Source organism: Apteryx rowi, unplaced genomic scaffold, assembly GCF_003343035.1.
Source record: "Apteryx rowi isolate R43461 unplaced genomic scaffold, aptRow1 scaffold_177, whole genome shotgun sequence".
Classification (NCBI taxonomy): domain Eukaryota; kingdom Metazoa; phylum Chordata; class Aves; order Apterygiformes; family Apterygidae; genus Apteryx; species Apteryx rowi.
Genome location: NW_020448052.1, coordinates 1,464,059 through 1,483,820, shown reverse-complemented (window position 1 = coordinate 1,483,820; position 19,762 = coordinate 1,464,059). Strand labels below are relative to the sequence as shown.

The 19,762-nt window shown below is 35.7% G+C and overlaps 1 protein-coding gene across 8 annotated transcripts in view; it reads right to left on the bottom strand.

Moving 5' to 3' along the window:
• The window catches only part of ATG7 (autophagy related 7), a 133,008-nt gene that overhangs the window by 46,850 nt on the left and 66,396 nt on the right, over positions 1 to 19,762 (bottom strand). Inside the window, exon 19 of one of the 8 annotated variants that reach the window (XM_026061132.1) lies at positions 8,050 to 8,244. The exons of the other annotated variants lie outside the window; for them this stretch is intronic. Within the exon in view, the coding sequence (XP_025916917.1) occupies positions 8,188 to 8,244 (57 nt within the window). The 3' untranslated portion in view covers positions 8,050 to 8,187. Of the gene's footprint in view, positions 1 to 8,049; positions 8,245 to 19,762 lie in introns of those variants that run through there. 8 annotated transcript variants of the gene reach the window in all.

The following is a 19,762-nucleotide window of genomic DNA, read 5'->3' as shown; positions in this document are numbered from 1 at the left end:
TTGGCCCTGAATCATTGGCTCCTCTGCCATTTCCTATTGAACTAAAATCAGAAGATTTCATGTTCTTTACATAAAATATTTATCTCGCATTTACTCTAACTTTAGTGAAAGGCTGTTTGAATAGTATCCAGTTGAAAAAAGCATTCCCAAGATTAGAAAACAGATTATGAAAAATCTTAAAGTTATTTGAATTATTAATCTCTAATTAAAGACAAGTTCAGTTTGCATAAGTCACACTGACATAAGTACTTGTTTGTTCCAAGCCTTTGCCTACGAAGGCAAAACAGATACAAATGATGAAATAAATCACCAACCAAAAAATATTATCTGTATGCAAAGAAAACAAGAAAAACATGAAAAGACTGCCAACTAAAATTTAATTTTGTGTATAAGTGTTAAAAATTATTAAACTTTAACTGGTGAAACAAGGCTATATTAGCATGTGACAGTTGAGTTTTGGTGCTTTTATATTCATGCAAAACATCCAATTATATTTCATGTGATCTATGAATAGAGGTCAATAATTGATATATCACTTAATAGCAACAGACATTTGGGGATAAACCAAAGCTGATTAAAGTAACACTGTTCAGTTGCAAGAACCTGAATTAACAAAAAGTTATTTTGGTTGAGATGACTGCCTAGATTGCTTGGGGAAGCACGAATACCATTTACTAGCTGCAGTTTTGCAGCCTGAACATTTCTTCTCCAGCTTCAATTGCTTTTGGAAGATGTTGTCAAATCAGCAGCCAAGAGAAATTCTTTTTTTTCTCTCTGGTGTTGGCTACCAGGTTGCAACCCTGTTTTTTGTGTGCAGCCTTCAGGACACCTAGCTTTGTCACCTCCCTATTAAGTGGAAGTGATTTATGTATGACCAGAGTATTCAGAAAAAATCAGCATAACACTAAGGTGGCTCACCTGTTTCAAATGTTTTCTGAATCCTATTTTAGGAGTTGTTTTTTTCCATTTTGCTCCTGCTTGTGTCTATCAGTTAAAATAAAAAAAATATGAAGTGATATGAAATGGATTTTCACTACCTGAGACGAGTCTTTTCCTATGTCACATCAACCGAATCAATGCCTTCCTGCTCAAAATGCTGTATGCTGGAAGCAAGGCACTCATTAAAAGCACTCCTCATAGAGTGAACTCGGTGCAATCAACATTTCGTGTAGACATGTTTTCAGGGTAGTACTATCTGAGAGTCCTACAAGAATCTGTTTTCTTTCCCCAGCAACAGCCCTTTCAACATACTTCCAGCAAGAGACCTCCATTTTCCTCTGGAGCCCCATTCAGAACAATCTCCGAGATCCTCCCCTGCTTACAAGGCGTAGCTCTAGAGGAAAGGTACTGCAGAGAGAGGCTTTCTTTTTTCAGCATGGCTGCATCCTACATCTTGTTTTAGAAAAGGCTGGAATCCCACTCTGCCTTGTGCACAATAATAATGAACTAAAATGGACTCTCTGAGGAACTTCTCAGCTAAGAGACATAGAGACAAATAAAGAAGACATGGGAAACAGAGGTAGCTTGTCCAGTGTCACAATACAGACTTTTAACTACCGGGTCCACTGTCTACACTCTTTTCTTCTTGAAAAATTTATTTCACATGTCTTTGATATAAATTTAAACTACTGTCTTAAACAAAAGGAAACTCCCTCTCTCCTCTACCCCTAATGCTTCTTAAAAATTCTGGGAAGAGAACAAGTGCACAGAGTTAGGAAGAAGGAGGAGGGAGTCGGTCTCATCACCACTACTGTAAAACCAAAGGTGCGTTAGTTCTCAATTTACAGGAGTTAAAGAAGTCTAGCTTGGGCCATAGTGAATCACAGCCATACAAAATATTTACTGAACACGGAAATATCTCTATTTACTTTCTCGCTATTCGCACAGGTAATGTTCTGCTTATTGAATGTATAGCCATATGAGCAGCTTTCTCTCTTCAAAAGCAAACCTCTTGGGGCTCCCGCAGCAATGCTCAGAGGTGCTCTGGGCGAAAGCCTGCTGCGAAGCCACGCTGGAGTCCCAGCACACAATCGGAATAAGAACCTTGCTGCCCTCGTCCATACGAGGGAACTGATAAACATCTGGTCTTTGGAAAAGACTTTGTGATGTTTGGATTTTGTACCGGCAAACTACTCACACACACTGTGGTATATCATCACATGATACTGTACTTTTCCAAGAAAAACCTAGTAAAATGAAAATACTTCATTACCATGAACTGGTTTCTTAAAAGTTACATAATTACTGTGCAATCTCTTATAATATCTTATTTATTTTAACTTTAATAATTCACTCGCATTAAAGCATTGGTTCATAAAATAAATCTTTTCATTAAAAAAATTTTTTTTCTCCTTCACTGCATATATTTTGTTTACCACAAGCCAAACTGTTATTTCACATATGTGAAAAGAAAACTGGACTGAATACATATGATATAAACTATTGGCAAAGGAAACACAAGAGCTTGCCATTGAGAAAATTAGATTCACAAGAAACGCCTTTTACTTTTTCCAAAATAAACAAACTTTAAAAATTATTAAAAAGAAAAAAAAGTATGAAAGGAAAAGAGATTTTTCAGATAATTCTGAATGTCCAAGTTCTTTAAATTATCTTTGAAAGACCTATTTCAATTATATGTACACCAAAACACTAGAGTCACTACACTGATATAAAGACAGAAAGTTATGAATTAATATTTTTATTCAAGTAGGTTTGATAAATTAAAGACTGTATTTTTCACTTGTTTAGCAAGAGTGAAATCTCCTAATTACCCCATTAAAATTCTGGTTAGATCTTACGGAACGATTTTTTATAGTCCGTGGCTTTCATTAGTTTTTATTTGACCCTGCTTTGTCCACAGCCTATGCTAATAATATATCCTGGTCTGGTAAGATATTCTATTGCCTTAATTTCAGGGATCAAGAGAGAGTATATATTTAAAAAACAAATCTCAGACAGACAGTATGTATGATTCATTGCAGCCTAAGAGTTAACTTCAAGACAGGAATTTGTCACACTAACTGTGTTTGCATTCCTTTAGTTTTCAGCTAGGGAAGAAAATTGTTTTCAAGCAAATATATGCTTGTAAAATTTAAACGGAAAAGATCTAAACATGCAAAACTTCCACAAATTCTGTCCTTAGAGAATTTCTGTAGGTGCAGAATTTCTAAAAGGAATCTCAAAAATGGAGGTGTTAGCAGATAAGGCAGACACAGGTTAGGGAGAAAACGTACTGTAAAGCTGCTACATAATTTCACTATTCTAAATATTTTCTAAAATGTATTCTACTCATGATGTATATTTTTATATTAATGTCAAATGTCAAAATTATCATTTATATTATCATTAAATTATCATTTCATATTATCATTAATGTACTCCTAAGAATCAGATTAAATATATATGATTTTAAATATCATCAGCTATTTCATGCTGTTCCTTACCCCACACTATCCAGTTAAGACAAGTTTACATTTCTTTTGACTTTGCAAGCATCAAAGGTAAATGTTGCACACACCTATGAAATACTCCCTTTTAAAATCATTTTAATGCTAGTAATTTTCCCACTATTTTTCTAAATTTTACAGGTAGGAAAATGATGAAAATTAGGTTGAACTTCCTGACAAAAAGCCATACAAGGGCAGAAACAAAACTGGGATTGGATTCAAGGAATCCTGATTGCTCCTTTTCTGCTGGTAATGCACATTGCATTCTAAAACCAAAATAAAAACAAAAGATGTGAGAAGTTTAATGACAAATGGAACTGTATCCCTGTCACAGCTGCAATTCTCAGTTCAAATCTAGTTATTATGATAAAAGTCACACTTCCACAACACGGCACAAAATACCGTCAGATTAGAAGCCTTAAATTTCTCATTAGCATAAATACTTTGCCTTTCAACTCTTTGATTTCTCCTCTTCCAATAGCTCTAAGAAGATCCTAGCAGGTATAAACATGCTCTCTTTTAATTACAGAACTGGATTACTGCTGTAACTGATTCCCAGTTTCAGCAAATTATAATCAAGTACCCATTGTGCATAACAATCATATAATGGCTGAAAAAACATAATAAAGCAAGCTTTAATGAAGAATGCTGTCAACTGGCCAGAGTTTTATGGCAGTGTGCTCAAAAAGAAAGAGTTATAATCTGCATTTAAGATTAAGAGATGCTTTTAATCCAGATGGCCAGAATTAAAAAGGCAGTGCAGTCAAATTTTGATCAAAAGTTAGTACAACATGAAAGTAACAAAATTCCCCCAGTAAACTGCTGCTAATTATTTCAAATATAGGTTGCATGTTCATTTTGCATCAGGAAGAACTCTGAGGAAGACATAATATGAATGTGTTACTTTCTCTAATAATTTACTTATCTGCTAACTTTTTGGACAAAAAGCTCAGAATTGTTGAACAGCACAAAATCTACTTGCTGTTGTTTATTTGGGGAATTACTTTGAGAATTCCATTAAAAAAATGTAAAGGAGTTTGCAAAATGCATCACAAATTATTCCAGATAAGTATAATTTTAAGATACAGCTGAGTAAATTACAGCTGCTGCAACAGCAGGTTAGAAGGGTTTTTGATTTAAACATAACTTCAGTATTGTATTATTAATATTGAAGAAATCCAAGTTTCAATTTGGGCACCTCTCCTTTAAGTCACTTGGAGCTGCTGACACACTATTTAGTAACACTAGCTCTCCCAGACTCATCTCTAAGTCAGCCGAGAGGACGTGAGATTTTCTGTTTTGTATAAACCCCACTGTAAAAAGACTGTTCATCATTACAGACTTGTCGCTGGATGTGCGTTAGCAGGCAGCTTTCAGTACGGCTTCTGAAAGCATTGCATTCGACGAGCCTGAACAGCCCCGTCTGCAATCGAGGCCAGTTAGCCTGCAAATTGTTGAGTAGTTCTGAATCTCTAAAGCTAGCATCATTCTTCAGCAACTAGGAAGTGAAGATACCACTTTGTTTTATTGAGCAAGACAGCAGTAAGATTTTGTTTTTTAATGGCTTGCTTTCTGTTTCCATGAGTTTCATACAAACACCACAGCAGAGAAGTACACAGAGATGATGATTTCTCAGCTCCTTTGTAATAAAAATTTGTATCTTTTGCAGGGGTTTTTATGTTGTTGAAGTAGAACTTCTGTAGTATTTTTCAACAAACTAGAAATCAAGGAATCCAAACAAGGCTAACTTGCACAAAAACAGTAACTCTCCTACCCCTCAAAATATGCAAACAACGACTCAGTTTGTACACCTACTATTCTTAGTCTGAAGCTTACACCCATTTCTTTGATGTTTTTGCTGAGGCCAAGCCAGCACTGAACCATGATTTACATCATTCCCTCACAGTTACAAGTCAGGAAAACCGGTTCAGACAAAAATAAGTAAAGATCTCTGGTGAGGATCTATTTAGCATAGATAGTGTGTAACTCTCAACATCTACAGAGTAGTGTCACTTCACAGTGTCAGATTAAATTTGCTGAGAACATGCATGATACACGGGTTTGGCAGCAGAGCGGGAAACTGAGGCTCAAGTGTCTGTCCGAAACCCCAGGCAACAGGTTCATACTGGCCGCATAATATTTTTCCATTTTTAAATGTCATAATTTCCTGTGTGAGCTAGCTCAGGGTTAGTGAAATGTTATTGAAATGAATCAAAATCAGAAAAAATAATGCATCAGCTCAACTTGATTTGAATTATAAATTATCCTTCTGATGATAACAAGATCTCCTGGATTGTCTGCAGATTGAGCAGTAGAAAGTAAACCTTGTCCAAAAGCAACAGACAGAGCTGTTATGGGTGTGCAAGTGCTATCCCTTGGGCAACAAGCAATCCTGTGATGTTAATTCTTCCTGCCTCCCAATTTTTAATACAAAACTCTTCTACAATATCAACAATACTAGGGTTTCTGCTGTACCAACAGCTGCTGGTGTTGCATTAATGCTGCACTAGTTTATTGTGGCAGTAAAATATGAACTGTCACTTGCAGTAGTTTACACACAGGACTGGAAAAGCCAGTATTAACATAAATATTATTATGGCAGACTAAACATCAAAAACAGTCCAGAAAGAAGCAAGAAAGAAAAACAGATAAAACTACATGTGTGAATTTATTAATGAAAAATACAGAAGGAAAAATTAATGCAGGAGAAAAATTCAGACTTGCCAAAAAAATTACAAAATGCAAAAGGAAGCAGAAAGCAAGCAGCTGCCCTATGGTACTGAGCTATTCAGGCTCTTCTTCCAGAACCTACGGAGATCAATGAAAGGATACCAGGCTTAGTCCTGTATCCACACTTGCTAGTCCAAATAGCATTTATTCATGTGCCAAAGCTCTCCCTACTGATACAAGGCTATTCTTACTATAAGTTAAAAATTATAAAATACCATACTGAAATAAATATTGGAGAATAAATTTTTATAAAATGTGCACAAAAATGTCCCCCCAAATCTTTGTCTTGTTTATTTGTGCAATGCTTGCAATTGTTTTTAAGGGAGTCATAAAAATTCCTGACTCACTAGGAGTCCATTCATGAAGGCAATGAATTTCCAGAGGACCTGATTTTTTATGCAACTCAAGAGAAATATTTTTGGATACAAATTAAGAAAAAATGTTTTTAAACTAATAGTTTTATTCCTTAAAATGAGCAAAAAACTTGCCTAAAACATAAACAATGAAAATTTAAAAAAATAAAGACCACAAGTCTTGTAATCTAAATACAATACCCATTGTCTGGACTTTCCTATTTCCATGAAGAACATCTGCTTTTCATTTTGGATTAGAACATTCTGCTAAAATTACTAATATACTGGGATTTAATTTAATTGTAAGATTTCAAGGAGGACAACTTTAGCTCTGATCAGATCACTGTTCCATAACTGCAAATTCATATTCTAGCTCTGGAAACAGCAATTAAAATCTAATGTTGAATCCTTGTTGAAATAAGTTTTGTTGATCTCAGAGTGAACAGTAGTTCTCATCAGAAAAAACACCACATAAAACTCAGACCAACTGGCAGCATTTGTCAGTGTTTAGCCAAGAAAAATTTGGCTAGCAACTTGATATCTTTGTAATTCCAAGAACTTCCAGTATTTTTCTGTGAAGAGATACTCACTCGCCAGAGATAAAAAGCAGACATAGAATGTGCTCAAATCAATGGTGAGAAGAACAATGACAAATTTCTCGCTGGTATTTCACTTATTGGCTATTCTGATTAGCGTATGAAGATATGCAGAGATCTGAGTGGCAACAACATTAAATAACAAAAAGGGGCCTTATTCCTTTTGCCTACTGTGTGGGGGGTGAAGATGTATATGGGAATTGTTAGTAATGTAAACACGCTCGAGCTAGGAACAAAAGAACAAAGCATGCAACCTAAGAAGCTGACAACAGCTTTACTATAAAAGACTCCAAATCACAGTACAACAGATTCAGTCCAGCTTTTCCGTGTGCTTCATTGTTTCATGGAATTCTGCTAGAATGATAGTAATACTTAGGTGAGAAAGTATAAAATACATAAAAACCGATATAAAATACAGAAATTCCCAATATAAAAGCCTGACAGAAAAATGTATGAGCTGAAAACAGAGGAACTCATGTCTGAACTCACTACTGGTCAGCATGTGAGGGCAGGTACCTGGTTCTTGACAATGCATATATAACATTTAAGGGGAAAGATAGTGGTTGCTTTGTTTTTAGGGCAGTAAGTACGTATAGTTTTCCTTTAGGAGGAGCATGGAAATTACATTAAATCAAATATTAGACTCAGGGCAAGAGAAGCAAGATAAAGAAAGAAAAGGGAAAAAAACCTCTCTATCAATTTCAGTTATTGTTTAAAATGTAACTTTTGATGTTTAATTGTTACATCTGTGAAGTAACAGGACTTAATGGCAGATGTACATTAGAACAATACTTCAGGTACAAACTGTCCCACAAAGGAGCTCAGGAAAGGAAGGTTGCTGAGAAGGAGCAAGGCATTGAAAGAACATTTCCCCCAAATGACTGTTAAATTACACTTGATACTTAACATTCAAGAAAAACAGGTACTGACAATTTCTTATTTCTCAGCCAGAATATAATTATTGGAAGATGCATGTTTGTACAAGAAGAATTGGAAATTAACCTGTCTTTCAGATGACTAAATTGACTTCACAAGTACAAAGAGGATAAGCACTGAGGCAAGTCAATTATGCTGCGAATCCTTAAAATGGCATACGGTCCATCTCACACACAGAGTAACCTAAGAAAACAAACGAAATACCAATGCAGCACTTGATCCTCATCCGAAGTGTTGGTCTTTGTAAAGAAAAAATTTAAATAATTGTTTCTGCTACATAATCAGACAACAGCTTCACAGTAACCACTAATGTATTTCACCTATGTTCTCAAGTATTTGTTGAAAATGAAAGGGTTTGCAAGCATAAATAGTATGTCATATTAGTTACTTACCTGGATTTAGGGTGAAAGAAAAAAGGAAGAAAATTTCTAAATTTTTTTTTAACATGACAACCTTCTCACAAAACACTGCAAAGTAAGAACAATTTATGAACGAAATGTTGCATGGTTTTCTGATAAAAAAAAGTCCACTACTGAAAAGTAAATTGCTTGGAAGCATTCCTGTGTCAACTTCAGCGCTACTGTTATAACACAATAATACAAACGTAACAAATATCTAGAACTGTTTATTCAAAGAGTTCACCATTAAATATATGGAGCAGGTTTGTAAATCTGGAAGTGGAAAAGACTGACATTTTAATTTCAAATCACGCAATGTGAATCCATAGGCACACTGAAAATAAAACAAACAGACGATGTAAAGCAGAAATTCAAAGCTAATACAGAGAGGTACAAGAGAAAGTATGGATGCCACGGGAGATGAGAGAAAGTGTGGTGAAATAATTGAACACAGTTAACAACTGCTAGGACTGAGTAAATGGATGAGAAAGTGCAATTGCATCGCTGAAATGACAGCGATGACATCTTCAAAAGCTAAATCAATACTGAGAACAAAAAATAACTGTAATGAAGGTTTAGACAAAACTATACTGGAATAGGACTTGAGTATTTTATAGTAAAATGGAAAAACACAACAGAAGGATAAGACCTTTTGAATAGTTAAAAGAAAACATTTGTGGCCCATGAATGAAATAGTCCCATATCCTCCTCCCCAGTCCCCCCTCTACCGAAAAAGTCACAGTAAAAGAGAAACTGGGAAAGTATCTAAGAAAAAATTATATATAATTTTAGTGGTTTGCATAATATCAACCTCAGTGACTATGTCAGTTTAGGCACAAGGGAGAAAACGAGCCATCTTAGTCCAAACAGTCTTAAAATACCTTTGGGTGGGATACACTGAGAAAAATTAGCTGAAAGCTTGCAAGACAAGACAGATTCCAGCTGTTCTTCTTTGTGGACTAACAGATTTTTCCTAGTTGTCACTAGCATATAATATGGTAGGAGATCATTCTCATTCTTCCTTCTTTCCTCCATCTCTAGAGACATACAGAGAGGACTGCTAGTACTTTTAGATTTTGATTCTGTAAAGTCTTGTATAGCGTGGAGCAAGAAATGAAAAGTTAATATATCCCAATGCAATTTGAAACACGGATTTTGCAAGTCAGCATGCAGCGTTTCAGATTAGAAAATATTTTCCACATTGCTTCTGCAGACAGCCCATGACTGCCTAAATGGTAAGGCACAGGTATTTCCAGGAAGAACAAAATGTTCAGGGCAGTCAGGTGCGTTTTGTTTGTTTGTTTTTCAAACAGTGCTCATGCAGTTCAGAATGATGCTCCTCTATGCTTCTCTACCTATTTACTTACATCTACTGTGAGTATAAACACATACACTGCACCAGTGTGTCTCAAAACCACGTAGTGTATAAGAGCGTTTGAAAAACATAGGCAGGTTGTGACAGAAAGCACACTGTCTTTTCATGACATTAAAAAAAAATTAGCATACTCTCAACTGCAGTTAATACATCACTTTCAAACACTCTGGCATACATTAAGCACATTACCTTAAGAAACTATACAATATGCACCTGGATTATTCCTTACTCTCTACTTTCCCTTGCTATATCTACCCAGAGACTCATGCCGCAACTGTTAAAAGGTACAAAAAAACCCCAAAAGCATAGATCAAAAATGACAGTGTTTACTTTGCAGGGAACATTTTAACAATGTTGAGGGCTTAATTTAATAATCAAACACTATTTGGAGAGAAAAAAAAATATCACGGAATAGTTAGATGAGAAAACTATTACTGCTCTTGATGTAGTTTTGTCCTAAATGCAGAAAGTCAAAAATACTGGGAAAGAGCTTTTCCCAATTTACTGAAATCCAATTTCATACTGGATTTCATCCAGGTCTATACCTCAAAGGCAAAAGGGACTTAGTCATATTTTTACATAGCTAAATTCCTGAGTCACATTACAGAGGGAGAATCAAATGAAACTGAAGAACAATTTCTGCCATTAAATATCTTCTTTTTATAGTCTTGCCTGTAAGAAACAAATGCAGTAAGACTGCATTTCAAAACTTAAATCCCTTTCATCATCAATTATTGCTCATTTCTCATTCATATACTAACAGTCACACTTAGACACATAACACTAATTCTGCAGCATGGTAACACAAGAGCAAATGATGACTGATCAAGTAAATCTAAAATCCCAATAAGTAATTAACCCGATGCTAAAACAATAATCATTTTGAAACATCTCTACAGTACTACAGACTTCATATTATGGAAAGGAATGCAACTGCTTGATACTGTTAGAAGTTACTGGATGTCAGACTAGCTTCTGAGCTGCGTTAAGGAAGCAATGTTAAAATACAGCCAATCTTGTAGAAGAGCCAAGATTAATGGAACGGTCAAATTGATGTGATATGCGTACACTAAACTCTTAATTCACATCAAAAAGAGACCTTGCAGCAACCCAGCCCATCACAATACTGTTACAAATTCATATTTCATCGGCTCTTCTAATTCCTAACTGTGACTAAATCTTGGAGATGCTGCAGAAAAAAAGACAAAATTAATTCCTTTGTTTCTACAGCCACATTTTCTCAGGTTATACACTGCCTCTTTGCCTGAGACTTGCAGTCTCTGGTCTTCTAGACTCTATGTCTCTCTCAAATACAAACATTGATAGCTTGCTCACTCAGCCTACCTAGTATTTCAACCAGCTTCAGACTCCCTTCAAACTACAACTGCCAATTCCTTTTCCTGTTCCCGGGACAGTTCAGTTTAGATTTGCAGTGCTAGTCAATTCTCGCCTTGCTCTCCTAGGTTCAAAGCATCACCAATGACCAGCCCACTGCCATTCTCATCACTCATCCTCATGCCTTCTCCTATATCTTTCCAGATACTGACTACTCTCACCATCTCTTCCCTCCAAGACCCAGACCACAGACACCTCTCCCCAAGAAGTCAACAGACCAGTTTCTCTCTCATGTGCGTAGGAACAGTAAGTCAATTAAGAAACATGCTTAAGCCCATGTCTCGATCACATCAATTCTGATGCATGCCATGCCAGTTAAAAACTGTATTGATTTTGTCTCTCTGTGCAAACGCCTAATTTCCTACTTTCTGTAAATCATCTAGCAATTGAGGCTTAAAGAATACTACAACGAAATTCATCATCAGTTCAGCATCAGTTGAAGGCTGTCAAACCTGCTGATTCATTTTATCAGCATTTACTGAGCTTCTTTAAGTCTAAATCTAAACATGTTTTCACCAAAACAATGTAGTTATATATAACTCAAAGCAGCAGCACCCATAAATCCTTCAAGCCTTTGGCAACTTCTTTAATCCAAAGTAATCATGTTTCCTTGTATAACAAGTCTTGTGATATCTGTAATAGCATCTCACTATAGTAACAACAGTCTTAGTGTTATGGCTCTCTTGCATGCCTGAAGTATTAATCAGATCACATATTTAAATATGAAATTAGAGTACTCATGATACCTCCTCCGACACAGATATACTAATCAGAACCCCCCGCAAAATTAAAAAAAAAAAAAAAAAGTACAATAGATCTAGACTGTGAAGTTGTTTTCAAAATCAGAATCAAACATTGAAACTTTCTGGTTATTGTTTTACTCTCCTCACTCTTCCCTTCATATTAAAGTAACATTCCTAAACAGGCACTTTATTCCATAAGCAATTTCTGCTATTACAAGAGTTCTTTGCTTTTTATTTTAAACAGAAGAGGCAGAAGTGAAATCCCACACTACAGGCAAGATCAAGGATAGCAGATTTTATGCTAGAGATGGTGAACATCACTTTCCTCTGAAAGCAAAAGGTAAAAGATAAAAATGCATAAATCTACCTTCTAAATACATACTAAACAATATTAAACCACATACTATACCTTAAATAATTAGCCCAATTTCTAAATTCTGGATTAAATCCAGAAAGGAGCACCATCAATAAGGTAGCCCCAACCACCAGTAAAAAAAACTCCAGGAAAGGCAATTACCAGGGAGTACACGGTAGCTGAGTGTTTAAAGTATTTCATCATCCATCTAAAAGTGTGAGCTTGAGTTTCACAATTTGGACTCATTCCAAAGGTTGTCCCCACTTAATCCACCCCACCCTTTGGGGAAGCAAAGACAGCTGGAGAGGATGACAACCATATCCATACCCATGCATGCTGCTGGCATGTATGCGTGCTAGCACAGTTGGCCAAATGCACTCAGTATGGACGATTCGGTATGCAAGGCTCTCACAGGAGCTTGCCTGGTACATTATGCTACGAGAGGAAATCAGAAGTATTGTGAAAGCAGCAAGAAAGCCTATTACCCTGGCTGCTCTTCAGTTAACACAAACTGCCCAGCAGCCATTCGCATAGGAAAGCTACAACAGATGATCTTTAATCCTTTTACCTGAATGACTTCATTTATCTTTCATAATTCTTTTTAATATTTCTTACAGCAAGCCAAGCTCATGAAAAGAAGGTTCTTTTGGAGGTCAGAAAGAACATCTCATTTTGTATTTGCCCTTCCTTTGTCCATTGCCTTTTTTAATACTACTCAGAATTATAATCAAGCCTCATAATCTTCAAGACAATCATCAGATAAGTGCCTTTCCTTGAAAACATGTGTAAGATATCAGAATTTATTACAGATAAAGTTATTTGCCTGTGGAGAAAAGGATAAAACGAATTTCAGTGACTGATATACTCTACCAGCCATCTCTATTCTTATAAAAATATCAGTATAGCAATCATAGGTGCAGCAGTACAGTGCAGTATTGCCATTATTTTGGTATGCGCTGTGTGCGGTAGAGGCAGATCCAGAAATTAGTACATATAAATCACTCACCCATTTAAAAAAAAAAAAGGCTAGATAATTGCCAGCTAACACAATTAATATGGAATACATGTTTTTACAAGGGTTATTCAAAGAGATAGTATTTGTGGGAAGAATGAGTCATAGGATAGCAAACTTCATATACTATAGTTGCTTAAAGTGAGAAGACAAAGGGAATCAGAACTTAGATTTTTTTAAAATCACCAAGAAACATTAGCAAAAACAGCTGTTGTAATAATTTTAAATAGCTTTGTTATGCCTTCATATTCTTTCCCAGTAGTTTTTTCTTTTTAACTTTCATTTTGGGTTTGCTATTGTTGGCACATTGTTTCAGTAGACACTAGATAAATAAACTTTTCAACAACATAAACCCTTTTAAAACTGTATCTCTTAACCCCAATCCCTTGAGAAGTTGGAAGGGAAGTTATGACTTAAATCTTCTCAGGTTTACATGTGCATCCCCTTCTCTATTTCTGTCACTTTTCTTCCTGCTTTGGTTAGTGACAAAGTAAAAGAGCGTCTTAGAGGCTATCTCCATCTAAATTACAGTTTACATCTTTTCCTTAACTATGTATGCATTTTTGTATTTATTGATTCACCTAAATAATTTCACATTTATCTTGCAAGGGATCATATTCACTGTCAGGAAGGTTTGTATCGGTACTTAAAAGCTTTTTTGGAAAATTATTTCACGTATAATAAGTATTTAAACAGAGCCCACACTTTAAGATGACAACGTATTAACATGCTCACAATTTACATATCTTAGAATATTTTTCAAAAATCATTTCTATAATCTCAATGCTTTAATCCCACATGCACTAGTTTTATTATGTTTACTTACTCCTGCATTTTAACTGGAATGGGGTCAATTCACTTCTTAGTTTGCTATAAAAGAATCATGTACCATTAAACAATTGTTTTATTATTGAAGCATAAAATATTGTATCTACATGTATCTCTTCATATACAGAGATTTCAGCATAACAGCTATGCATAATCTTAGAGCTCCCTGAATTCACAGAAGGACAGAAACATACACTGAGTACGTGGTGCTTTAACTGAGGACAACACTTACCTGAACACCTAATTGAGATAATTTTGAAAGGGATATTTAGGCACAAATTGAGGACTGTTTTTAGTAAATTTGTTATACTAAAATTATCTGAGGTTTATTTCGTTTTCTTTTTATGCATTAGAGAATCATACTATTATTCCTTTCACCTTACAAGAACGTTTCAGCGCCCTCCCAGGCTTTCTGCAGTGAGGCGCACAGATGCACTCTGCCCGCACAGAACAGCGTGTTCCCCTCCTCCCTGGGGGATTCAAGGAGTGATTTCTCCAAGTCCCACTTTTTGGAGTCCATAATAATTGTTCCTTCCAAATTGCTGAACCCTGGCATATCTGCTTAGTATGTTCAATCTGCATAATGCGGCAGAACGCACAAGCAGTCTAACTGTTCCCGTCGGCAATAATGTCACATGTAAGACTAAGTGATGACCTGTTTGGTTATGTAGTTATAAAATTAATTTGATTGCTCTATTTGTTTCACATCTGCACAAAGATTATTATTCTTGGTTCTGTGACATTCAAGATAGGCAACCCAAAGTCTCTATTATATCAGTATTCATTTTCTACTGAAAATCAGCGACTATATGCGAAGTTTAATTTTTTTTAATGTGCTAAAGAGTATCAAAATTACCAACATCAAAGTCTAAGGATCTGCATTTGGCCCTCCTGCCATTGATAACAAAGTGCTAAAAAGCTGAGAAAGTTAGACACAACTGATAATACTTGCTTCGTATATCTATCTTGCTTTGCTTACAGAGGGACATGCAACAGTCATTTTAATTACTTGTCTGTGCTTTTGTGTGTTAAGAGCTTCTGGTCCAATCTCTAACTCCAATTAAATCATCCAGACATACATAGTTCTTCTCCACTGATAGGAATATCCTTTTTACTGATGTTTAGTCACGGTTTTCAAATCATACTGAAACTTGCACCTCAACCTAACTTTGTTAGAATATGTTGTTAGATTTCAAGGTATCTTACATTTTCCCCTTACCAAAGCCATTTACATGTACATTTACAAAGCCAGTAAACTACAGTGTTTTAAGGTTGCTGTATAAAAATCAAATGACTTCAAAAATTATCATCACACCTCTACAGCACCTTCATATTATCAGGATATGAAAACAATATAATAAATAAATTCAATATCTCACCAGCACCTCTTATGAATGAAATATTATATATGAAGTACAGTTCTGATTTGTTGTTTCAGTGTCCCAGGCTCACTTAATAGCTAGAGAATGCAACAACTCATAGTCGATTTGAAGCACGTTACCAGTTATTCTGGACACATTAATCAACAGTCACTAGCCAGTTTACAACTTGCAGAAGTAATAAAAATCATGCATTTTATCAGTGAGTTCTGTCAATCACTGTGGTATCATTAAAAAGTACTAACTTGGGCTGGGAGGTGGGAAGCAGCCAATGGGGGAGATGGAGCAATATACTCTGCAAATATAGTGGATGACTGTCAAGATTTAACTGCTTGGCTACTTGAAGACTTTGAGAAATAAAAACATTAAGTTTAGACTTGTATGGCTTCCATAATATGAAGAGTGTTTTTAAAGGCTGAAAGACCAGGAACACAGACAAACTCATCCTAACTTTTTTTTTTAATTTTTTTTGACATTATGTTCCCCAAACTTAACAATGAAGCCTTTTTCTCTGGGCAGGATTTTTATTTTGGGCATACATTAACTTTTTTTTAATGTCTCTTCAAGAAGTCAGACATCTTTCACTAACAAGCAAAGGACTTTCCTTGGAGCAGCCTGCACTTAAGCCAACTAACAGAAGTTGTTGCTGTGAAAAATTTGATCACTGAAGTGACCCTTATCTTCTCGGGAACAAAAAGGCTAATCTTGGAATGAAATTTGGGTGTCAACTATGGAACTGGTCATTTATTTTTATCAGTGCTATGCTATCAGGTGGGCTCTCCAGGTATCCAGCCAATTCTACTAAAACAAAACAACTATGTTGCACAGCAAATTTCTGCTAGAAGCCAGTTTTTTTTTCAAATCAGGTTAGAATGTATTCAAGAAGAAAAGCTTCTAAAAAGGAAACTTTAGGAGAACCTGGACTAGAATAAGGCAAAGGAAACACCAACACCCTCTAGAGACATTCATTAAAGGGTAAAATACCAGGAAAATATTCAGAATCAAATAGAAAGATGTCAACACAGTAAAGGCAGTGTGGTTAGTACTCACTTCCAAGCCTACTCAAATTTGCTGTTACTGATCCATGGCTGTTTCATAAATCTCTGCAAAATTGGTGCCAATTTTAACTGAAAGTGTTTGCTTTCTAGTGGCAGTATGGACGTAAATCTTTAAACAATCCTCCTGGTAAAATTATTCCATACTTCAAAACAAAAAACCCCCGAACACATAAAAATTTAAATCATGAAGTAGTACAAGGATTTTTCCAAATGAGATTTCCGCAAAGGAGTAGCTTTTTCTTAATGCTGATGGTTTGCTATTAATGTTTTTGATGCTTGATTTTCTGTCTGATTGTTGTTATGTGAATTAGCAATTGCTGGCATTAAAGGGAGATACTGATAAATCTCTGTGATTTTTCAACAATTCTTGGCCTTATAAAATCAGTAGTTTATAAAGTTGAAAAAAGCCACTACTCTTTGTACAGACAAGTCTTGTAGTCAAAATTAGATGCTGGCAGTAATAAAATACAAGTGCAGTTTGTATCAGTTATAAGGGGATTGATAACACAAGATCTCTTACACAACTTTTAACACAAACTCCCAAAGAATGGTTTTTGAGATATTTCCAGAGGAAATATAGATGGTCAGAATAATGCAAACATGGTTGTTAACAATTAAATACTCTTAAGGACAACATTTAAAGGTTTACGAGACGAACAAAATTTTTAAATACCGAAGTACATTAAACACTGGGGGATGGGGTATATTCATACATAATACAGTAACTCCATTAACATTCAAACATTCAGCAGTTTACTGAATATAGACTGGCCGCAAGAAATTCATAGCACCTTTGGGCAAGGCAACAACAGTATGTGTTTACTGAAATCTGCATCTGGCAGCAATTTGTCCAGCAGCAAACTTTTTTCTTTCTTTTTTTACTTAAATAATCTACAGGGGCTCATATACTCTGCAACTGTTCATTTGCACTCAGATGCACATTGTATAATTTATGTTCTTAATTACAAAACAAAGTTCATCAACATGTTTCTCTGTGCTGTGTAATTTCTTATTCTTCCCATGAGAATAATAGAATGCATCTTGAACAAGCTACTCATTCTTCATTGTAACAAAATATACCGAAATGGAATAGATTTAATCCCTAAATTATTTTACCTCCCTTTTATACTTATTTCTGCACTGAAGGTTTTTCCCTTAGAGAAAAAAAAAAAAAAATATATATATATATATTTATATTTTGAAAAATCTAGCTAGAATTGCATCCCCTTTCCGCCCCCACCGCAGTCATTGTCCCAATTTGTCCCTGACATACCTAGTTCAAAACTGCGGCCTAATCCAAAAATCAGTTGTATTTATATAGATCTTCCTCTGCGTAAACTAGCTAGATATTTTAGAAAATGCAATTCTTGTTCTCACCAGCTGCCTAACCCTCAGCCCCATAGGAAAGGAAAGCTGATTAGAGGGAGGGCAAAGAAAAGTGTGTATCCTGGGGAAGGAAAAAAAGAGGAGGCTGAAAGCCCTGCAAAGGAGCCCGTTTCCCCTCCAAATATGCACTTGCTCTCTCTCAGTATTTTAAACGTTTATTTGGGAGCTTCAATTTCTTGCTCACTGTGACTATCCTGCCTTTGCTAGACTTCCAGTAGAGGAATTTTCTGAAATTCAGGCATTACAAACTTTTTTTTTTTCCTGCTGGGACCTAAACTGACATAGGCCTGGAGCCCTTCTGGTCTTCCTCACAGCAAGGCATGAAGAGTTAGATTAGCAGAAGGAAGAGTTCAAATATATAGTAATTTTTAGGAACATTTAGTCATTGCAATGTGTGACGTATCTGGATGCATATATAATCATTTGGTTTGATCCAAAACGTAAAAAAGACCTGGAAACTTTCTGGTAGACCTTATGCAAAAGGAGAGAGGGAAAGCTGACAATTTTCTAACCTTTATTCCAACCAAGGGGAAGTGTGAGGGGATTCAGAAGAGAGTTGAATTTTTAGATGCTTAGAGAAGGGTCCAACATTTAGCTGGCTGACATTTTTTTTTTTAAATAATATGCATGATGACTTTTACTTCTATCACATTGGTGGTATTTGCAACATGATTTTAGATCTCTCAAAGTTTAAGCACCTTATGTTTTGTTACCTTAAATTTTATGTAACAAAAATTATTTGTGGACATAAAAATGTCCTACTTCAGTAACACCACTATTTGGAGAAGCAAACAAGCTGAGAGCAGAGGGACTCACTACAACACGCTTTCTACAGGAACAAGGTCAAAACCACTTGCTACTTCTCCTTGGCCATATCACATATCTATAGTTGGTACTGCAGTCACAGAAAAAAATTGATTCCAATCACAGTCAAATAATTAAATTTTTACAATTGAACAACAAAACTAACCTCTAATTAGCGCAGATTATGAAAAATGTTAGAAAGTTACTCCCTAAAAGTTTACTGCAGGGATTTTTGAACCCAGTTATCATGAGCCACAGAATACTGACAAATCCCAGCTTTTTGTTCTCATCCAAATGTTACTGTTACTGTCTTCACTAAATAGTGTGACCTCAGTGGCATTTAATTTCATTAAATCTACTTATGATTACACTCAGGTCTTGATTATTCCTCTTGCATAGTAGGCACTGACAGAAATCAAGGGCTATGTGGATCTTTGAAGATGCAACGTGAGAGGACTAGGTACAGTACCTTATGTACTACCTGCTTACCATTGCCTAGACTGCGGCCCCACATCTGTGGAAAATACCAAATGTTATCATGGTATTCAAAAGGGGAATAGATGGTATCTTAATTTAACGTAAGAGGGATATAAGAATTTCACAACAGTACTGTTCAAAAGCCATTTGAACTAGCTAGAATATTCTCTCTCAGTCAGATGCAGCAGGATAACAAAGGCAAGTGATGGAAAAACAGGCTTGAGTGAATACTCCAAATAACACAAATACAAAATCTGTAACATAGTTTCTATGCCAAGACAGTTGGACAGCTCAATATTAGGATAATAAAAATATTGTGGAATGATGCTGATAAATTACAACATACATTGTGAACCCTTTACATACAACAGGGTACTCTTCTCTGTAATGAAAGAGAGAGACAGACGGAGAGAGAGACAGACGGAGAGAGAGACAGACGGAGAGAGAGACAGACGGAGAGAGAGACAGACGGAGAGAGAGACAGACGGAGA